The sequence below is a fragment of the Budorcas taxicolor genome, chromosome 5, assembly GCF_023091745.1.
Source record: "Budorcas taxicolor isolate Tak-1 chromosome 5, Takin1.1, whole genome shotgun sequence".
Classification (NCBI taxonomy): domain Eukaryota; kingdom Metazoa; phylum Chordata; class Mammalia; order Artiodactyla; family Bovidae; genus Budorcas; species Budorcas taxicolor.
Genome location: NC_068914.1, coordinates 43,935,909 through 43,953,720, shown reverse-complemented (window position 1 = coordinate 43,953,720; position 17,812 = coordinate 43,935,909). Strand labels below are relative to the sequence as shown.

Sequence of the window (17,812 nt, the reverse complement as noted above, 5' to 3'; positions counted from 1 at the left end):
AGAGCTCTCTATATATTCACCTCAAAATAATGCAAATATTTTAAGTTTTTTTTTTAAAGCTCATGATTCTTCAATAAGAATTTGCAAAGCTTAATATGATTGTGTAAGATGATACTGTGTGAAGATTTTACATGGAATGAAACATTTTTGTAGAAATCAACCATAATACTTCAAAGACCGAGAGTAAAAATATCAAGGAAATGCTCAAATGCACATCAAACACCAAATTTTCATTCACACATCTCTACATGGTAAGCTGGCAAAGAACTTTTTTCTCTCTTATCAGGAATTTAGCATTCATCCTTACTGTAGATTCCTGTCTCTACTAAATGGAAAAAATGCTTCTCAAAACCACTTTCTACCCCAAAAGCAAATGTGCTGGAGAGAAGGAAACACTTCACTGAAATGCTCACATCTATGCCCATACACACAGCAGCATCCCCTCACATTAGCTCCTATACAAAATCTACCAGCTAGGAACCTATGATGAATGTATTTCAACCAAAAGTCTGAACAATGTACATCTTCAAGGCTTTGTTATTGGTAAGTTCCATGGAGGAGAAAAGTAGGGGTGATCCACATCTCTAATCGGTGACTTAAAATCTGTCCCCCACCCCCAGTAAGCAAGACAATCTCAATTTACTAAGTGAAATTTCAGATTTTAAATTGTATCATTGCTAAACTGTGAGTGCCAAAAGGCCAGGCTGCAACAAGTGACTGGTACCCCATTAAGTGTCCTTAAAAAATCTTAATTAAAAAGTGAGTCTTTGACTCAAAAGAAACTTCAGTACTACTTCTAAACACTTCATTTACTGGAATGCACTTGAACTAAACTATTAATATGTGCCTAGATGACAATTTAAAGAGAAAAGATGACCCTCACCCAGCCCAGATAGTTCTTAAATATCACAGTCCACATGAAGTGGTACTCGAACTGAAACGCAGAAAACATTTAATTGTTTAGGAACTACCAGTGTTCTACAATACTTTCACTATACATGGAATCAAAAGTAGTGTTGAAACTCACTTTTAACTTGATGTTCAAAGCAAACTACACATAAGGAAAAGGAATCTTCTGTGGCAAGCTGGCGTGACCTTACCAGCTGTGGAATCTGAGAAGCTGTTCAGAACAGGAGGGAAACAGGCTTCACCTAAACTGAGCACAGATACTGAAGTTAAGCATCTGTCAGCCATTTAAAGGCATTTGGTGTCAGTATCTTAAAAGATTGAGATGCTTTAAAACAAAACCCTTAGAAGAATATCAAAGATTTAGGGAATTCTCCTCATAAGTAACCAAGTTTCTATGGCTTCAGCTGCCACCCTACTGCTGAGGTAGGTGACCAGGATTCATCGAAAGAGACAATCTTTTGGAAATTCCCAAAAAAAAATCTTGCATAATCAGTTGGTTTCTTAAACCTGTGTCCAATTTCTTTAGATAGTTTTTGTCTTGTTCTTTTCTTTCATTTACACTTTTAAAAAGAGGTTGTCCAAGCAGCTGTTCGTTCCCTCAAGCTCTGGCAGAGTAGCATCTCATATACTCTGTCATCCACGGGTTCTCTGAGGAGGCAGGCTTGACCCGCCTATTTTTCTCCACATCAGCAGAGTGAGCCCGCTGCCTCTGAGCCACCAGCCTCCTCTTCTCCAGCTGCCTTCTGCTCTTGGCTCGCAGTGCTGATTCATGGATCTAAGGGGAGTCAGAATGAATGAACAGTCACTCAAGTGGCTTTGGCAGTAATTTTCCAGAATATTCACAATGAAGCTTCCTCCAGGTCACCTGCAGCAGGGCAGAGGCAAGTCAGTCTTGCCATATTCAGGACTTCTGTGAATAAAAGTTTCTCCAGAAGAGCCATTCCCCTGAGTTCTGTCTTACCCATTGTCAGCAATACAGAAACTAGGCAACAGAAAATGTCCACTGGACTAAATTTCAGTTTAAATGGTAAGCAACTAATCTACATGTGCCTTAAGAAACTGGCTCTGGAAAAGGATTGGAACTCCTTTGCATTAAGCAAGAATAAGTATTCCATTGAAGGAATTTATGTATTTTATAGCAAAATACTAACAAATTTCAAGATTTTACCGCCTAAGACGTTTAATGAACCCCATTCAACTCCAGAGGACAACTCTGTTATCTCAAATATCACTCCAAACAACACTATCTGCTAGAGTTCAGAAGTCTGTTTGGTAAACTTGGACTGTGGTATTTAATGAGAATTCAAACAGCCTGCACCTCTGCTTCTCTTCACCCCCTCTATGCTTTGGGCTGGTGGATGCTGTTAGCACTAACACAGTCACTGCTGTATGAGCCCACACGTGAGGCACCCTCGTCTGCCTTGTTCTCAGGTCTTTGCATGGGGACAGGCCAGGCCTGAGTCCAAGGAGAACTAAACCTTGGGGGAGGGACGAGCAGGGGACATGCACTCACTCTAATTTAATCCAAAGAGAAAACAGGAGTCTAGATAGTTGTGGAGAAACACAGGAGATGTGATCGGATAGACAGACAGCAACAAGGTGTGAGATGCCAACAGAGCAGGAGCTTCTCAGGAGGCCAGAGGCAAATCTAGACCGGCAGCTGCCAGCCCTGGCTGTGCCCCTCGGCTATACCTCCTGGGCCCCAGGAACTTGAGAGCCCCGTGTCCTGCCCCTTCTCCACCTGGCTCGGTGTCAGTAAAACCTTCCAGCTACCAGTTCAGTTCAGTTAAGTTCAGTCACTCAGTCGTGTCCGACTCTTTGCGATCCCATGAATTGCGGCACACCAGGCCTCCCTGTCCATCACCAACTCCCAGAGTTCACCCAAACTCACATCCATCGAGTCAGTGATGCCATCCAGCCATCTCATCCTCTGTCATCCCCTTCTCCTCCTGCCCTCAATCCCTCCCAGAATCAAGGTCTTTTCCAATGAGTCAACTCTTCGCATGAGGTGGCCAAAGTACTGGAGTTTCAGCTTCAGCATCAGTCCTTCTAATGAACACCCAGGACTGGTCTCCTTTAGAATGGACTGGTTGGATCTCCTTGCAGTCCAAGGGACTCTCAAGAGTCTTCTCCAACACCACAGTTCAAAAGCATCAATTCTTCGGCATCAGCTTTCTTCACAGTCCAACTCTCACATCCATACATGACCACTGGAAAAACCATAGCCTTGACTAGATGGACCTTTGTTGGCAAAGTAATGTCTCTGCTTTTGAATACGCTATCTAGGTTGGTCATAACTTTCCTTCCAAGGAGTAAGCATCTTTTAATTTCATGGCTGCAGTCACCATCTGCAGTGATTTTGGAGCCCCAAAAAATAAAGTCTGACACTGTTTCCCTATCTATTTCCCATGAAATGATGGGACCGGATGCCATGATCTTCATTTTCTGAATGTTGAGCTTTAAGCCAACTTTTTCACTCTCCTCTTTCACTCGTCAAGAGGCTCTTTAGCTTCTCTTCACTTTCTGCCATAAGGGTGCTGTCATCTGCATACCTGGCTTGGTGTCAGTAAAATCTTCCAGCTACCAGCTAACTCCCAGCAAAACCCCAATCTCTAGGCAGCTAAGTACTGCATCCTGTTTGTGATCAGATGCCCAGTCCTGGGCTTTCCTTGGCCCATCTGAGACCTACCATGTCCCGAAACATCACAGCAACCACAGGTATGATAGCCAGTGACGGCCAGGCCAACCCCACCCTCCAGGGGAAAGCAGAAAAGCCCATTCACTGGCACCTACCTCGCGCGTGGGGGCAGAAGCACAGACGTTGTGAGTCTTCTGGCTTCCTGTATCCATCTGTTTCTCTCCCCACCCGTAGAGGGCAAACGGGTGCCTGTGTTCTTTTATTCTCGCGGATGACCTCTGGGGACTCTTGGTTCTCCTGCCTCCTCGGGCAGCTAAGGCACCTGGTGGTGGCTGAGGGTCGGTGCTGCCGGCTGCTTTCTCAGAGCCTCTCACCTGGATCTGTCGTTCAGGCTTCTCTTCTACATCTTTCACTGGCAGTGCTTTTTGAAAAAGGAGAAAAGACAGGATGAATGCTTTAAATTCAGGTATACATATAATTACACACAATTTAAATATCTGGGATGGAAAATTCATAATGCCTAATTAAGTCAGTAACTTTTTTACTTACAGCTCGATTCTACACGTTTCACTTAAAATGGACAGACAGAAACAAGTTAGTCTGTCCCACTTTAAAATCAACAGTAAATACCAAGATTGAACCAAGCCTATTCAAAAGTAACAACCATCATTCGCATTCTGAGATTACGAGTCTCAACTGAATACTAAAAGCTAAAAAGCTAGAAAACACTGGGCCTAATCGCTTTCCCCATGATAAATCCAGTCATTTTACCATCTTGCTTCAGGGACAGACCTGGATTTGTGACAATCATTCACCAGCTGCAAAAGGTTAGTTTTTAAGTTACTCAACTAGAGCTTCAGGATTGTACTGCTTTGTCATGCTCCAAAACTATGGAAAATGCTCCTTTCAGCTCCCCCGAGCTCCTTATAAGAGCTGGCTGGTGACCTTAACATGAAAAGCCCTCCATCACAATAAGGAGCGTTATCCATAGCTCCTCACCTCCATGTACAACTGGGTGCACCCAGGGGGAGGAGCCGGGAAGAGGGCTCTTATTCATGACAACATGAACCAGGGCCCCTGGCCTACACAGTCCTAAATCTGGCAGCAAGGCTGGTAAAACTCTGGTGGGGAATGGACTGCACACCTGAGGTGTACTCAGATATTCAGGACACACTCCAGAACACAGCTATTTCCCCTGATTACCCTTTATGACTGTCCAATCGTTATTTTTATAACCATTTGTATAATCCTATATGATCTTATAATCTTCTGTGATCTTATACAGGTTGTATTCCTTGTGTAAAGCCCTAGTGAACCTATGTTTTATCTCTGTTCTTTGGAAGGAATGATGCTGAGGCTGAAACTTTGGCCACCTCATGCGAAGAGTTGACTCACTGGAAGACTCTGGTGCTGAGAGGGATTGGGGGCAGGAGGAGAAGGGGACGACAGAGGATGAGATGGCTGGATGGCATCACTGACTCGATGGACATGAGTCTGAGTGAACTGCGGGAGTTGGTGATGGACAGGGAGGCCTGGCGTGCTGCAATTCACGGGGTCGCAAGGAGTCGGACACGACTGAGTGACTGAACTGAACTGAAAGAGCTTCTTGTACATCCAGGGCACCACTTTACAGACCCCCTTGCTCAAACCTGTAGAAAACCCCTTGCTCCTGAGGCTCCAGAATCTGGCTCTAGGTGGTGATTTTACAGGTTCCTATTCCCAAACCCCATCATTTTTAGGACATACTCATGTCCCTCACTCATAGTGAACACTTCCCTGATGACATCCATGTAATCCAGACACAGTGCACATGTGTGAACCCTGACACATCACCTGCATTTCTGTCTTCAGCAATGACCTTTATCTACCGAATCAGTTCCTTTATTATTAAGCATTTTAAGGAGTAGACAGCACACATCCAGCCCTGGGGTTCAGCGCTTCGCACGGCTCTGCACCATATCTATAAACCCAGCACTCAGGCTGTCTGGGGACACGTGAGATGCCAGTCTTCCACTGAATCCTGAGACCCCAAGTCCCCTCATCACTCACTCTTCTGAGTGATGTGTCCACACCTCATCCTCTTCCCTCCCCTGGATCTAGGTAGAAGGGAAAGAGCCCATCAGGACCAAGACAACGGGAAGTAGAAGGGGGTCCATGCCTGGCACAGTTACGACACTGAGAGAGGGGGAAACAACTCATCTTCAGGGATTCGTTTCCTTCTCTTCCTCTCTAGCCCCCATATGTCTAACTCAGACCTTCCAGAGAGCATGTCCACAGAAGATGATAATGATTTGGTTCACGGGACAAGCTGAAGCCAACCAAGGAGAGATTAGGAAAGAGAATTCCAGCAAGTGGGGAACTGGCTTCTACAAAGACATGAAGAGAAGAAAGAATAATTAAAAATGACAGGTACATAGGGAGTCTATGGTTGAAGGCATGAGTGGGTAGCAGTGGGGAAATAGAGACCTTCTATGCCAAACACAGGAGTTTTATTTTTTCCTAACAATGAAGAAGAATCACTGAAGGATTTTAGGCTGAAAAATGCTATGGTCCTATCTGCATTTCAGGAATGAGGCATCTAGCAACAAACTTGCCCCCAAAGAGGTGGGGGCAGAAAAGATGGAGAGCCCAGGGTAGGGGGCAATGCTGGCAGGGGCCAAACAGGGAGAAAAGGAGATAGTGCTCACCATACCTGGCTGGTGCTCAGACTCACCTGGGCACCTGTGAACTGGGAGGTGGTACCCTGGCCTCTCCAGAGAGCCACAGAGGGCTAGACAGGCAGCTGAGTGGGTGACAGACACAAAGCAAATGCTGGGAGGCAAAAAGGAATCTTGGGCCCCTACAGGGGTTGGGAGTGGATGGTCACACTATTCTCCAGCAGAAAGCCATCAAGGATGGGGAAAGGGTACTTGACGACTCAGGTATGAGACACCCCTAGGACCACCAAGCAGGCCACAGCAGGACCCTTAATCAGGGGCCCTAAAGAGAATGTGGAATTGGAAAGAGTCATAAGCAGGTGGGTGGGGGCTGAGGCTCAGATACAGAGCAGACCCCCCAGAAGGAACAGAGTCAGCGGAAGGGGAGCAGAGGTTGGCCCCCTGGACACCAGCACCTACTGAGTCGGTAGAAGGGATGAGGAGAGCCAGAGAGGGAGCCAGGGAAAAGAACAGCCAGCAAAGTCTAGAAGCTTCCAGGAGAGAAGGTGAGGAAGGATGTTCAGAAAAGGACAGAGCAATCAACAGAGCCAAATTCTACAGAGAGGGCGGGAGAATGAGGATAAAACAAGACTGGGCATTCTAGGGCTTAAGAGTCACAAACTGCTATGTAAACATGAATAGCTACAAGGGTACATTGCATAGCACAGGGAATACGGCCAACACTTCGTCTAACTCTAGATGGAAATTGTGAATCACTATGTTGTACACCAGGGCTTCCCTGATAGCTCAGTTGGTAAAGCATCCGCCTGCAATGCAAGAGACCCCGGTCCAATACCTGGGTTGGGAAGATCCACTGGAGAAGGGATAAGCTATCCACTCCAGTATACCTGGGCTTCCCTGGTGGCTCAGCTGGTAAAGAATCCACCTGCAATGCAGAAGATCTGGGTTTGATCCCTGGGTTGGGAAGATCCCCTGAAGAAGGGAAGGCTACCCACTCCAGTATTCTAGCCTGGAAAATTCCATGGGATTGCAAAGAATTGGACACGCCTGAGCAACTTTGACTTTCATGCTGTAAACCTGAAACATATAAATCAAATATACCTCAATTAAAAAACTGGATGGTTAAGTGCTATGTTAGGTGTGCTGCACCACAATTAAATAAAATAAAGGAACATAAGATAAAATATTTACACAAGTTTTGTAAAAGACAGAGTTGGGTCTGGGCAGTCAGGCTGTCTCACATGACCGAGAGGAGCACAGGCGATAGGGAGAGCCAGGTCACAGCAGGCTGCAGATCAGGGGGACCCCAGTGATCTCCTCACCATGGATCACTGAACGTTCTGACATTAAAAACAGCAGTGTCCACCAGTATCCAACACAAGAAACTAAAATCCTCTCTAGGGAGCCTGGGTCTCAGATTATTCCTACAGATAATTTTCTGAACACCAACAGTGAGTGTCCTGGGGATGATGACCAGTCACTCAGGAGACAAGACAGTAAGGAAGTCCAGCAGGAGCGAGAGACTTGGGGAAATGGGGTTATCACTGACAGACCATAAAACTAACATGTATTTAAAGAAGGAACACAAGCTCAAAAATACCTGTAGCAGGAAAAAAAGATGGAAAACACAGGAGAGAACTTATCACTATAAAATTAATACTTATAAAGCTCTTGAAACAGTGCCTGGTACAAGAAAAGTGTATATATGTTTCAAAATCCTATTCAAAGTTTTAAATAAAGCCATTTCCAGGCAAATAAAAACAGTGTCATCACCAGTTACTGTGGAAGATTCTAATAGCACCTTTCTCAGTAACTGACAAAAATCAACTCAGCCTTGATTTAGGACTATGCTGTTCATTACAAAAGCCATGAAGCAGAGGTGACTTAAATTCAAGTTTATATTAATTAAAATTAGCTAGAAACAAATTTTCACTTCCTCAGTTATACCAGAGTTCAAGTGCTCAAACATGTGGCTCATGGTTAGCATGTTTCATGGTCCAGACAGAGAAACTGCCCGTCATTACAAAGTTTGACTTGAACAGATTGATTTTTTTAAACTATTTGAACAAAATTAACACATTTGACCCAATGGGTACATACAGAATACTGCACTGAAAACCACAGAATACACAATCTTATCAAGCACATGCGGAACATTTACAAGAATTTACCCAGCCAAAGCTATAAAGAAAATCTTAATATAGTCACAAAACTGGAATCATACAGTATGTATTCTCTGACTCCTGTGCAATTAAGCTAGATCGTGCTCATGCTCAGCCACTTGAGTCATCTCCAGCTCTTTGCAACCCTATGGACTATAAAGTCTGCCAGGCTCCTCTGTCCATGGGATTCTCCAGGCAAGAAGACAGGAGTGGGTTGCCATGCCCTCCTCCAGGGGATCTTCCCAACCCAGGAATCAAATTCCCATCTCCTGCTCACAGATGGATTCTTTACCGCTGAGCCGCCAGGGAAGCCCTAATTAAGCTAGATACAACAGCAAAAGTATCTTGTACAATCTCCAGCTAGAGGAGAATTCCCCGGCGGTCCAGTAGTCAGAACCCCATGCTTTCACCACTGAGGCTCAGAGTTCAGTCCCTGGTTAGAGAACTAAGATTCTGTGGGTCTCGTGGCGTGGCCAGTAGATAAATAAAATCTCCAGTTATAAAATTAACATTTCTGTTTTTTTCTTAAATTGAACTACAATATGGTATTAGTTTTAGGTCACAGCAAAGTGATTCAGTTATACAGATATATTCTTTCAGGTCACTTTCTACTATAGGTTATTATCAGATATTCAATATAGTTCCTTGTGCTAGACAGTAAATCCTTGTTGCTTATCTGTTTTATACATAGTAGTTTTTATCTGTTAATCTCATACTCCTACTATATCCCTTTGCTTAAAAACATTTCTAAATAATGCATGGGTCAAAAATAAATCATAGGATTTCACAAAAATGTAAATGTTCTCCATGTCATTGAGCTATACACTTAAAAATTGTTAAAATGATAATTTGTGTTGTGTGTTTACCACAATTTTTAAAAATAAAAAAGTAATGGTGATAGAGAGCATAATTCCACTCTTATTAGAAATATTTCTAAATTTCTTCATTAAGTATGATGCAGCTAAAGCAGTAATCAGAAGTAAATCTAGAGCCTTAAATCAATATATCAAAAAGAAAAAAAAGGCAAGGGAAGAAAAAAATAACCAATAATAAGCATCCATCTTAAAATGTTATAAAAAGGGCTTCCCCGGTGGCTCAGTGGTAAAGACTCCGCCTGCCAATGCAGGAGACATGGATTTAATCCCAGTCCAGGAAGATCCCACACGTGACAGAGGAACTAAGCCCGTGCACCTCAACTGCTGAGCCTGTGCTCTCGAGTCTGGGAGCCCCAGCTGCAGAGCCTGCGTAGGACAGCAGCCGAAGCCTTTGAGCCCTAGCGCTTGTGCTCCACAAAGAGAGAAGCCACTGCAACGAGGAGCCTGCCCACGGCAATGAAGAACAGCCCCACTGCCGCAGCTAGAGAAACGCCCATGCAGCAAGCAAGAACCCACAGCCAAAAATAAAAATAAATTTAAAATAAAAAAGGATGTTAAAAAATTATAAAAATAAGCACTAAAAAATGAAACTAAGGGGAAAAATCGTGAACTAATAAACACATAATAAACAAAACCGACATGGAACAAAAATGAACAGAATTCACAAACCCCTAGCAAGACTAATAAAGAAAGAGGGTAAAAAATAAAAATAAGTAAAAACAGAGCAAAGGAGGTCATCAGGTTAAATGTGCACTGGTGACACAAGATTATAGTCCCTTCCTCTCCAAAGCCACTAAAGTGAAGGAACAAAGGCCAAAGAGGGAAGGGACGACAAGCAAGCAGCCAGCGACACCAGACAAATTTTGGAAGGTGCAAAGGGATGAAGATGTAGAAATGACTCACGGAACTCAGCAGAATGATGCAAACTCCCTGCTGGAGAAGGGCCCACAGGACGCTGTGGAGCCATGCCGTAACTGGCATTGAGGCACCAGACTTCCCAGAAGGCTAGGCCTAGTCAGTGCCCCAGGCCATGTGCTCCAATGACAGCTTAACAAGGATGTGCCTTGGCTGAGAACCAGGGTCCATGCTGCTTGCCCTTGAACCTGGGCAGATTTCTGTGAGCAGAGAATGGGGTGAAAGAGGTGCCACATGGCTCCTGGAAATAAGTCATGATGGGCAATACAGCAGCTGCCCAGCTCTCTCTCAGGAATGCTCACTGTTGGAGGCCGGCCTGCAAGTGATGAGAAGGGCCAGGCACATGAAGAAGTCACCTGCAAGTGTCCTAGCAGACAGCTGCAGTCAGCACACAGCAGAGATAAGGCACACCCTGTGCCTTGGCCAAATTCTAATTTACAGAAACCATGAGCTCACAGCTGAGAACTGGAACCTGAAGTACTAGTTTCCAGGTTAAGCCTGTTGTGCAGCAATGGATACTCCCTCAACAGTCCTTCCTGTGGTCCTCAAGGCCCGTGGCTGCCCGCCCACCCCACCCCATAGCCCAGGTCCCTAAAGGAGGAGGACCAGCAGGCAGAAGGCACAGGAGAAGTGAGGGGGGCAGGATGAAAACAGGATGGCATGGTAAAGAATGGGGTTCCTCCTCCTTTCCCCCAGCTCTGTTCCCAGGATGCTGACAGCCAGGCTCGGGCCCTCCCAGGCAGGAGGATGGAGGAGCAGTGTCTGGTAAGCTGACACAGGAACAGGCGGGTGCTGATGTGGGCAGCCCCTAGAAAAGCAGCAGAGTCCCCCTACAATTTACAGTCACAAGCTCCTCCATGCACACAGCTCTCAAAAAGCCCTTCAAGCTTCCCTCTTAAATAAGCAGATAGGCTAAAAGCAAGCATTCGAGTACATCCTTTAATAAGAAAAAGACCAAAATATAGAGGAAAAAACTAGGCTTGGACTATAAGAGAGCTCTCAAAGGATATTTATGGCTTGGCGAGGGTGGGTGGGTCGGGGGGGGAGGGGAAGGGGAATTAGAGAAAGGGATGCTATTTTTTGTTAATTTTTAAAAGAACATTTGGGACAAAAAAGCAATCTCTTTGAAATTAAAAACCAGAATGGTAGAATTTAAAATTTCAACAAAATTTAGAAGATAAAATTGAAGCATTCTCAAAACAAAACCAAAGTTCCAATTTTTCAAAAATAAATAAATAAATAAAAATACTAGAGGTTTGCTCCAGGAGGTATACAAACCAGCTAAAAATAACTATCAAGAAAAAAATGAATAGAAATTTTTTTAAAAAGTTTTTAAAATGTCTTTTGGCCTCTCTGAATGGCATGTGGGATCTTAATTCCCCGACCAGGGATCAAACCCATACTCCTTGCAATGGCAGCATTGAGTCATAACCACTGGACCACAAAGGAAGTCCTCAGAACAGAAATTATTTTAAACAGTGCCTGAAAATAAATGTTTCTAGATTTAAAAGGCTCACCAAGGGATTCCCCTGGCAGTCCAGTGGTTAACTCTGTGCTCCCAAGGCAGGGAGTATGGGCTCAATCCCTGGTCAGGAAACTATATCCCACATGCCATGCCATGAAGTGTGGCCTAAAATAAGCTTTTTAAAAACCTAAATAAAAAGTCCCACCAAGTTATCAGCCCAATGAATGAAAAATGACACATAGTATTTTAGAATACCTAGGATAAAGGGACTGTCTTAAAACTTCAAAAGAGAAAAAGGTTACATATACAAAAGAAGTGTCAGATGACATGGTACTTCTCAACAATAAGACCAAAACCTAGGATTCAAATATAATACCTTCAAATACTGAAATATCTAACCTAGGAAGTCTCTGTCTTGCCCAAATGGCAATCCAGCCTTGGATAAAGGCATTTTTAGACTTCAAGGTGACAAAACCTTTACTTCCCTTTCAACATTTCTCAGGACTTACAGAAGATATGCTCCACCAAAAGGAAGGGAGATTGGAGGCTTCTAGAACAGGGATCAGATAAAGGAGGAAAGCAAAAAGAACACTCGGCAAACATGAAGAGAAGTTCCAGCATGACAGCAGTGTCAGACCTGGACAGCATAAAGTCTAAATTAAAACAAGAGCATCAAGGGCTCCCCAAAATTACTTCCCCAAGGAAGATAATGCAATAAATAGAACACCTAACGTGCCTGGCATACAACAAGTTTTACAGTCCCACCAGACTATTTCTGGCTACATTATAAGAGAAAAAGAAAAGCAAATATACAAGTAAAGCAACAATTACCTCTAGGGAAAACATAAATAACAAAGAAAATATAATCAAAATGTACTGTATGGATTATCTGCAAATAACACAGAGCCATGATCATCCAAATATAGGATAGTACTTAAATGAAATAGTCATATAGTTAATACTGTGGGACAAAAGAGGTGCTTGTGTATGTCTAGGTGGGAAGAAGGGAGGGTTTGAGCAATAGCCAAGCTAAGATCTTAAACTAAATCATCTCCCATTATGGGAAGTCAATATACAATTTTCAAAATAAAAAAGCCAGCATTAGTCTGAATGAGACAATCATTGGCCACAGCACTGAAAAGAAAGGTAAAGAGTTACTCCAGAGAGCAAGGGGCATGGGTGGTGAATGGGCCAAGATTACTTTTTCATTTTAGGCATATTTTTAAAAATTATGCATATGCATAACTGGTTTAAAACTAAAATTTAATTTAAAAAGAAATGTGAAGAAAATGAATTGGAGACATTCTAGACACTCTTGAAAGCGTGTTGGCTACAGAGAGAAGGCATTTCACAGTGAACAAGCATTCCCACACCTACACCCCACACACAGGCAACTTCCCAACAGCTTTTTAGTACCATCTCTTAAATAAGAACAAGAAGCCAAGAATCATTAGACATTTGAGGAAAGCTGCTAACTTGAAATACAGGATTACAAATTAAATTAAAACACACACACATCCAGATAAAGGGAGGCGGAACCTGTGCCAAAGAAACATGCAAAAACTAAAAATTCCTAGTCCTCAGCAGGACAAGTGAGGATACTATATGTACAAATCAAGAACAGAATACTATTTTTTAAAGAGGATTAAAAGAAGGAGAGAAGGAAGGAAAACCCAGAAAACAATTCATCAGTTCTTAAGACAGATGGATTGGAAGCCAAAGTAGAAAATTAGAGGATATATTTGTAAAGTCTAGCATCCAACTAAGGAGTTCAGAAAGAAAAGAGAAAAAAATAATAGTAATAAGAAAACAAGAAAACTTCCCAGGATTACAAGATAGGAGTTTGATTGCAAGGATTCATGAAGCACATTAGAGGAAGACAGGCCTAGACAGAGGATAATTTTCAGAACACAGAGGACAAAGGGAAGACCCTAGAAACTTCCAGAGGAGGGAGTACGTTACCCATGAGGGGTTAAGAGTGAGAACGACACGGGAATATAACAGCAACTACAGAAGTCCCAGTACCAGACAGCACTGCCTCCAGATTTCTTAGAGACAAAAACTTCCAACCTAGAATTTCATGCCTATTCACAAACTTACTGAATTGTGAGGGTAGAATCTTTGGACATGCAAGATCTCAGAAAATTAAGCCTCTCACACACCCTTTCTCAGGAAGGTACTAGAAGATAATCTCTGCCAGGAGAGGATAAACCAGGCAGGAAGATGATGTGAGAGGCACACAACAGAGGGTCCTACCAAGAGGGAAGGCAGGGAGTCCCTGGGGTGGCGGCCAAGAGCCCTCCCAAGATGAAACAAGGCAGCAGGCTGCCAGAGCAGCACGCAGGCCAGGTGGAAGTAGGTCAGAGGCCCCGGGAGGGGCGTCTTAAGATGGGGAGGGTGGCAGTGAACCTGATGTGTTGGTGGTATTGCAACAGAAGAAAAGGGAGTCACAGCAAACAATGCAGGGTAGCTCTAAGCAACCTCTTCAACGGGCCCTAAGTGAATCTAACTAATTCTATGATGACTATACCAGAAGGGTGAGGACGGACCAGATGTATGGGTTAGGAGACCACTAAACAGAATTAAGGGCTTCCCAGGTAGCTCAGGGAGAAGGCATTGGCACCCCACTCCAGTACTCTTGCCTGGAAAATCCCATGCATAGAGGAGCCTGGTAGGCTTCAGTCCATGGGGTCACAAAGAGTCGGACACGACTGAGCGACTTCACCTTCACTTTCATGCACTGGAGAAGGAAAGGGTAACCTACTCCAGTGTTCTTGTCTGGAGAATCCCAGGGAAGGTGGAGCCTAGTGGGCTGCCGTCTATGGGGTTGCACAGAGTCAGACACGACTGAAGCGACTTAGCAGCAGCAGCAGGTAGCTCAGTGGTAAAGAATTCACCTGCCAATGCAGGAGACATGGGTTTGATCCCTGGGTCAGGAAGATCCCTTGGAGGAGGAAATGGCAACCCACTCCAGTATTCCTGCCTGGGAAATCCCACGGACTGAGAAGCTTGGCAGGTTGCAGTCCATGGGGTTGCAAACAGTCGGACATGACTGAGCAATTGAGCACACATACACAAAAAGAATTAAAGCCAATAATAGATGGTACTAAAAACTCAACAACAACAAAAATCAACAAATCTTAATAAAAGCCATGTTACCTGGAAAAACAGAATTACACACCAAGGAAAAACCAGAGGACTGGGAAGTGGTCACCTAAGGAATAGGTAATTGGTGTGGGGGAGGAGGGCTGCTGTATCTCTGTACTAAGCCATATATAACCATATGATTCTATGTGTACATATGGCTTCAGTAAAGACAAGAACTAAATGTTTATGTTTCATAGAAACTCAAAAGAGTGCTCATCATTCTGTCCACTTAAAAACAAGGACTTTCAATCCTGCCAGACATAGGGATGAACAGAGGCTGTGATAGGCATGAGCAAAGCAAAAGATCCTGGGATGGAGAGTCCTGAAAGCAGAAACATTTTTTCTTCCCAGCTTCCTAAACCAGAAATAATAACAAATAAGAAATAACTACCTCAGCCAGCCCCTGGGAGGATTCGGTGTCTCTAAGGGAACAAAAATAATCATGAACTCTTACAAACACAAGCCCCGTACTCCATACTACAATGCTATCTAAAAACTGCATTTATATACACCTGGAAATAACTGACAGCTCTTTCATAAGCAATGAAGGGGAAGAACCAAGAAGAGAGAAAAGCTCATTCAGTCTGATAAAGTGCATCTCATAATTGAGCTAGTAACTCAGTGCCCCATACTCTCCCCATCTTCTGTTATTCAAACTTCTAGCAAAGGTCAGGAATCAGTGGGAATTCACAAGTAACATTTGAGGACGGAGGGGCAGCCCTGCCACATGATGAGCCGAGAACAGCTGGGAACAGTATAACAAGACTCAACTTCCTCTCCTCCTCAGCATCTCACTGACAAGCTAGGATGAGAGTCAAGAGACAAATCTGATCAGAGTACCACTTACAAGGCGGTAAACAAAAATAGTCACCAATCATTGATTCTGAGCTTCTGCTTCTTCATCTATAAAATCGAGGTAAACTAGGTAAAAACAATGGTCCTCCCTCTTGGAATTGTTCTGAGTGTTGACTAAGAAAATATATACTCTAAGATCGGAGACTGGATGCATGACAAGCTCTCAGGCCATTTTAGTTATCTGGCTCACTGGGATCTCTTTAAAACTGAGTGACGTCGGGTGGTGCCTGGCCCAGGTTAGAGTAGAATAGAACCCCACGGGGTTCCTCCAGGCTGTATCTGGGGCATTCATTCAATTGGGCCCTGAGCACCAGCAGCCACTCGGCCGGCCCCACTCTCCGAGAGCCCGCCTCTGCGACCCTCCGGCAGGAGAGAAGGTGCAGGGCCCCGCCGGGAGCAGCAGATGCACCACCCCAAAGAGCCATTTTCCAGCTGCCGCTCCCCAAGCTCACAGCAGCAGCTGGAGGAGAGGAGGCGAGCAGCCGAGAGGACCCGGCATTTAGAAGGATTATCTCCCAGCAGCCGGGACTTATGCAACAGTCTGTGGAAACAAATACAAAATATTCCCAAGGGAAAGCGCGGCCAGGTCAGGGAGTTAACACAGAAAACAACAGCCCCAGTCACAGGACAATGCGCTTAGCTCACAGAGGTTAGTTCCTAACCTCTGGCCGTCTAATGAAAGCTGGGCTCCTCTCATAAAACAAATGAGCGTTCAGAAATAAACATAGGGGAGTTTAGCGGTCCAGAGGCCATCAAGGCTACCTGGTGAAAATCTGGACTTCGCCAGCGGCAAGTCTACGGCGTTCACAGCTGGCTCAACCCAGAGACACACTTTACGGAAATACAGGGTGGGACGGCGGGTGCGGGGCCGCCGCCTTCCTTATTTTGTCAAGGGTGGCGTATTCTCCGCCTACCAAAAATAGATTAAATAAAATTAAGAAAGAGCTCGCCCTGAGCTCTCACTGCGAGAAACGGCTGCGCGGTTCAGGAGACGCAAGAGCAAATCCAGTCCCGCGAGCTGGCCCCTCGCAGCCCCCTCCCCGGCCCGGTACCTGGCAGCGCCGCGTCCTCTGCGTCCCCGGCGTCCCTGGTCTCCGCGTCCCCCGCGGCCTCCACGCCCCGCTCCTCCGGCCCTACGCGCGCCTCGGGCTCCGCGGGCGGCGGCGGCGAGGCCGGGGCGCACTGGGGCGCGGGGGCCCCGGTGCCCGACGACGCCGAAGACGCCGAGTCGTCCGAGGCGCCGGCCTGGCCCCAGTCGTCCCAGAGCCAGGGCGCGTGCGCCTGCTCCAGCAGCCGGCGACCCAGGCGGTAGTGGCGCAGCGCACGGTAGCACGGCCCGTACTCGTCCCAGCGCGGCTCCTGGTAGCGCTTCATGTACTCGCTCTTCACGCCGCTCCCCGGGGACATGGTGCCGCGCGTCGGCCCCGGGAGCCCAGCTTTCGGCGCCGAGCGGTAGCCTACAGAGCCCAAGACACGACACAGAGGCACGCCCCACCCCTCCGCCAGCCCAGCCCGCCGCGACGTTTAAACCCAGGGCCCCGCCCGGCCGCGGCGGGCTGGGGCGGAGCGTGGGAGGCGGGGGCGGGGCGTGGGGCGAGGGGCGGGGGCGGGGCGTGGGGCGAGGGGCGGGGGCGGGGCGTGGGGCGAGGGGCGGGGGCGGGGAGGTGGGGGCGGGGCGTGGGGCCAGGGGCGGGGGGAGGGCGCGGCCCGCCTGGGGAGGGGGCGGAGACCAGGAGGGCGGCCCGGGGGCGAGGGAGGGCCGAGCGGCCCGCGCTGCAGGGCGCGGGGGTCACCTGGGAGGGCGGCTCGCGAGCCCAGAAGCCAGAGGCCGCGGGAGCCCGCGGATGGGAGGTGCAAGAGGGAGGCGTGGGCGCGGGGAGCGGGGCGGCCTCGGGGTCTTGGGCGCGGGGAGCGGGGCGGCCTCGGGATCTCCGGAGCGGGACGTGTGGGCAAGAGGGGCAGCGCCGATTACCTCCTTCTTGTACCTCCAGCCCCGCGGCTCCGGCGGGTCCTCGGCGCGAGTGGCGCAGCACCCCGGATCCGCCCGCTCTCCCAGCGCTTTCCTGCCGAGCAAGATGTCGCTCCTGCAGCAACCGGTAGGGGAAGGCGCCGCCTCAGTCCCGGGAGCCGTCGTCTCCCGCGCGCGCTCCCGGTCCCCGGCCCCCACCCCTCTCGGTGGGGGCGGCGAC

The 17,812-nt window shown here is 46.6% G+C and overlaps 1 protein-coding gene across 1 annotated transcript; it reads right to left on the bottom strand.

Annotated features, from left to right (window-relative positions):
* Positions 1-882: 882 nt before the first annotated feature.
* CCSAP (centriole, cilia and spindle associated protein) lies at positions 883-17,030 on the bottom strand. The gene is made up of 3 exons (XM_052640820.1): positions 16,676-17,030; positions 3,703-3,968; positions 883-1,684 (listed from the first exon to the last, which is right to left on the bottom strand). Exons 1-3 carry the CDS (start codon positions 17,028-17,030, stop codon positions 1,508-1,510), a joined length of 798 nt encoding a protein of 265 aa, XP_052496780.1. The 3' UTR covers positions 883-1,507.
* Between the last annotated feature and the right edge of the window lie 782 nt (positions 17,031-17,812).